Here is a 5,245-nt window from a genome sequence, read left to right on the forward strand (position 1 = left end):
ACCCATGTTGATTTCATTAAAGCCCAAACTAGATTTAGCCCTGATGGTCTCACAAACCCAATAGGATGGGAAAATAAATTGGTGGGGGGAGAATAAAATGCATTTTTTGACTGTGCGGTCTATGCTGGGTCCCAGAACACTAAGGAGAGCAGATGAGGTCCCTTCCCTTGACGGTCAGAGACCACTAGTGAGATCCGAATTTAGCTCTGCTTGCATGGGAACACAGCTTGCATCACGATGCTGACGTAATTCACGTTTCCGTCAAAACAGCAGACGGGTGAAAGCTTTAAATGGTAATGGGCCACCCTAGCTTTTTCGGTTTGAGCAGTAGGACCCAGTGATTTAGAAACAAATTAATGTTTGTTGAAAACAATTTGTTATTCTACAACAATGACAGATTTTCAGGTAATAACAAACTAGGCAATAGGCTGAGGGATAAAGCTAGTGGTCTTAATTTAGATACAAATAGTTGTAGGCTATGGATTGCCTCATGTAGTAAATCCTCATAAATACAATATTTAAGGGGACTCATTAAATTCCAAATACAATTATTTTCAGTTTGTGTTACAAACTTGAAACTGGACAAATATTTGGTGGAGCTGTCCAGTGCTGAACTTGCTATTGAGCGGGCGGTACATGAGCATCAAGGCTAAAACCAAGGACTCAAAGACAGCCTCCACCTCCAGGACATCAGGCTATTTAAGGACTTTTTCTGGCACTAGCCATTTGGACATTACATATAATTCACAAATTCTGTTAGCACTAACGACTGCACTACTAATTGCACTGTAAATCCAACATATTTACATCTGATCTGATTTTAGTTTTTATAATTATTATCTTATTAATATAATTGTCTATGTTATATTATTATTTCACTTAATATAGCTTTATTTTATATATCGCTACATTGTTGCCCTTAGTCTCCTCTCAAGCATTTCATTGCCCAGATAATATTGTCACACAATAACACACATTTTACATTGTGTCAAAATGATATTTGAGAGTAATACAATGAGCCAAGTAGCTACGGTTTGCAATTAAAAATACACTCTAAAAACCATTGTCAAAATGCTTATGAACAAGTAAAGCATGGTATTTAAGGTAAACTAGCCTACAGTTAATGCAAAATATATGAAGGCTAGTTGGTGTCGCTCCTTTAAGGAACCGCCTCCCGACCACAATTGAGACTAATCCAGCCACTTCATTCGCTAAACAACATCCAAGGCGTCCTTGTGTACCTTATGTTTTCTTTTAATGACCGGATTAATCACACATAACTGCCGCAGACACTATATAATCTACCCGTTTTCCTTTCGCCATAAACACCTGTCTCCTGTCACAGCAAGCGCGCGTCACGGAGATAATACCAGCTCACCATTTCGTCTTCTCTGCCACTACACATTCGATTAACATGGCAACGCAGATGTTCTGCTCAAGCTGCGTGTGAAAAAAGAAGAGTTTGATTACAAAGTGTTACAAGGAAACTGGTGAAAAACCTTGCGCCTGAAACGTCAAACGGACTAGTCTTCTGCACCGTGGATACTCTTTGATCAGTCAAGACGGACGGCGTGGCGGAGTACAGAGGTAGAAACCGGTGGAACATGAGGGACAGAGACTTCATGCCCAATATGGAGCGGGGGAAACCTGCAACATATACTGGGGACAAAAAGGCGAAAATGGCTGCGAAGACCAACAAAAAATGGGTGAGACTGGCCACTGTTTTCGCATATGTTTTGTCTGTGTCTTTGGCGGCTATCATACTGGCCATTTACTACAGCCTAATATGGAAACCAACGTCCAACACCTCGTCCACGAGACGTGAAGCTGTGGTGACTGTTTCAACCAACACTTCCAATATTACCTCTATTGTGCCAAATAGTTCCACACAAACCGTTACTAGATATGCCGAGACTGTACAGGATGACTCAAGGGCAGCTTTCAGTAATATCAGTACATCAGTAACACTCCACACAGACACCCAAGCCGGGACATTACAGTCAGTAGACAGCAGTGAAAGTCCTATGGTTCAGTCAGAGAGTACTTTGCACAAGACGGTGAATGCCGGACCAACGAAACCAACTGCACAGAGCAATATCACAAGAAAAAAACTGGACGCTACAGAAGTCGGACGGGTATCTTCAAGTGTCACCGAAGAGGATCCATCAAACCTGCCGACGCACTCAAACATCTTGGACCAAACGCGGGATGTTGGGGAGGAAACGTGGTGGACTTTTGACACGGTCTCATCCGCTGGAGTACAAACCCAATCTCCTGAGGGATCTGGGGCTGAGTCTGACCACAAAAGTAAGGTTACCGACTCTTCCCGGACAAAGGGACTGGCGCTTACAAAAGCATCGGCAACTCCAAAACTGGAGAATTTGCGCATGGAACCTACCTCTGACATAACCGTGAGACCTCTTACTGGTAGGCCTATGCATAGTGATTTGGACCTAACTGAAGGCTCTTCATATGAATCGGAGGACCTTGATATCATGGACAAAGGGGATACCTCACTAAGAACTACGCAGTTATGATCATTTTGGACCATAATGCAAAAATGCCATGTGTGCGCCGATAGAACAAAACCAGTTTAAATTATATAACGTCTCCTTCCAACATTTATGTTCTGCCTTAAATACTACTATTTTATAACTACTGTCCATGAATTTGTAGGTTAATATGAACAACATTATATTAATTAAATATGAATTATAGTTTGCGCACTGTTCTAAAACATTATGCCTGAAAAAAAACTAGAATGGACGGTTGGTATGTCCATAATATGATGTCCCTATTACCATGCCATTGCGACTTTTACTGTGTTTCATAGGCAGTGGCAACTGTGGTATAAAGACAATTTGGTAGGTTTCTACAAGACCCTTGTGCAATACGTAGCATATGTAGCCTATGATAAGACAAATAAATTAAATTCTATTAGTAATGCTTTTCTGTTCATGATTGTGAAACACAAAATGACAAATTCTGATTGTTGTAGGATAACTGAATCACATAAGCAACGTTTTGATTTGGAAGCAATTTTGTTTGCAAAGCAAATTCCTCTGAATTACTGTTAAATTGTCATTTCTGAAATATAACATCCGTTCTTGTTATGTGATATCTGAAATTACTTTAATCACTGCTGAGTTTGTTCTAGGTGTCACAGCAAACAGCATTTGATCTGTGACCAAAAAGAGGACGTCACATGACACTTGTAGACAACATAGAACCAATTCACACAAAATAGACAACAAAATATTAAGGTAGGGAGAATAAGCCCATTGCCAGTGTTGTGATGCTGTCATACATTCATTTGTTGATTCGTTGATTATACAGCATCAATAGTATGTTGTCTTTCTCCATGCTGGTGTTCAACAAAACCCAACAGGTAATATAGCTTGCAAATTACAGGTGGAACACTGGGAGATAAAATGCCAACCACCAATCATGGACTGGTTATTAAAATGTAGCGATGCAAGGACCTTACAGAAAGACAGCATGTTTTTGCTCAAATCAACTTTATGGGGTTTTGGTCTATTTTACAGGGATTGCTCAATAGATCCAAGAATGATTAAATAGAGCATTTTCCTAATATGGTGAAGTGGGTGGTTCATGAGAGTTCACTGTCTCTTATGCAATCATACTGAATTCTCAGTGGAATTAGATTCCTTGATTAAATGGACAACATTTATATAGCGCCTTTCTACCTTAGCGGTACTCAAAGCGGTTTACATTTTTTTGCCCCAGAGAGAGACTCTTTCAGTCTTGCTCACCAACACTTCGGCACATGGCCTGGAGGAGTCGGTGATCGAACCACCAACCTTGCGATTGACAGACGACCCTCTCTACCCCTGAGCCACAGCCGAAGTCCCATGAAGACAACTGTAAAATGTATCTTATGTTACAGTTAGTAGAGTTCATTACTTAGTTACAAAATAGTCATACCAAAAATGAAATCAATGTACAAAAAAGATTCAATATGACTCTTGAAAGAGCTCCTGGAAGCAATTCTTAACTTTCCGTGGTGCTGCATGTCCCACACAGGCACAGTGGGCTGAGCCCTAGTTTTGGCACTCTTCCAGAACAATCTTACCAAGGCCACAGCGGTGCCGTGTTTGCTCTTCCTGACTCTCCATGGACAAAATACAGGCCCCAATCTAAAACTGAATATAAGAGATGTATTTCACGTACTCATGGTAGTCTCTGATAATATGATTGCACATCAAACTGCACATGCTCCCTGACACAGCTGTTATGAATTCAGTATAATCATATAATTGAATTCTAGGACGATTGCGCTTTAAAGATCATAAGATGCATGGGGCCCTGGCCTTTGTTCAATGGAGCAACAAAACTCTTTTCATTACAGGAAGTCATTGGTCTGAAAAACCAGGTAACAATTCTGTCCCTGATTGGACTACCGCTGGAACTAAACAACAGTTTATCTAAAAACAATCACTGCCACAAATATTTGTACCCAGAAGGTGCTGTTTTTCTTCCACTTCCCTTTTGACCATCTGTTCACGTCCACTTATCTAATTTCTCAGGACTATAAAGCAGAAGTGCAGGTCTGAAGGGACGATGCCAATGCTAAGCCGCTTAAGTGTTGAGGATAGGCCTGTGTGTGTTGTCTCGGTTATTGAGCCTGATCTGCATCCAGTTAAAGTGTAACATTTTAAGTATGACTGAGAGAAGGAAATGTGTGGTATGAAATATAAGTAGGGGTTAAGGCACAGTGTTGTTTTCTATGCAGTCATAAGTGCCTCATTTTTGCAACAATGTAGGATTTTCTGCAATTATTATAGGCAATTATGATACAAAGCACCCTGAGAACATCCCGACTAAATTTGCTGGCCAATTGTAAGACACAAGTTCAGAAAGGCTAAATAGCATCTACTGTGCAACAAAATATAGGGACTCGTATTATGTAAGTCAAGTCTGCATAGACCTACTGTATATGAAGCCATCATTTGAAGAACCAAGAATCATTTCAGGCAGGTGAGGCCAGTGCACTGTCACTATGACAACCTAGCCCTGTTCACTTCCTCCAATTCCACCAGAGAATGCAATAAGCCCCCCCATCATATCAGACATTACTGAGATTTACCAGTAGCTGAATATGGAAATTCTGAGGGGTGCTGAGGTTTCAGTGACAGACACAAACGCTGGCTGAATATTCACCAACCAAGACACACTGTAAATACCACAATGTTTTTCTAGTTATCCACAACCCTCCTCAGGCAAT

General features: G+C 40.7%; 1 protein-coding gene across 1 annotated transcript; it reads left to right on the forward strand.

Annotated features, from left to right (window-relative positions):
- Positions 1 to 1,191: 1,191 nt before the first annotated feature.
- On the forward strand, positions 1,192 to 2,743 carry LOC136947926 (uncharacterized). Its single transcript, XM_067242165.1, has one exon. The coding sequence runs from the start codon at positions 1,605 to 1,607 to the stop codon at positions 2,535 to 2,537; it is 933 nt and encodes a 310-aa protein (XP_067098266.1). The 5' UTR covers positions 1,192 to 1,604; the 3' UTR covers positions 2,538 to 2,743.
- The last annotated feature ends 2,502 nt before the right edge of the window (positions 2,744 to 5,245 follow it).

Source organism: Osmerus mordax, chromosome 8 (assembly GCF_038355195.1).
Source record: "Osmerus mordax isolate fOsmMor3 chromosome 8, fOsmMor3.pri, whole genome shotgun sequence".
NCBI classification, from domain to species: Eukaryota; Metazoa; Chordata; class Actinopteri; order Osmeriformes; family Osmeridae; genus Osmerus; species Osmerus mordax.

Bases quoted from the DNA above. Each gene is read 5' to 3' on its own strand.
- LOC136947926 (XM_067242165.1), top strand. From the start codon at position 1,605: ATGAGGGACAGAGACTTCATGCCCAATATGGAGCGGGGGAAACCTGCA.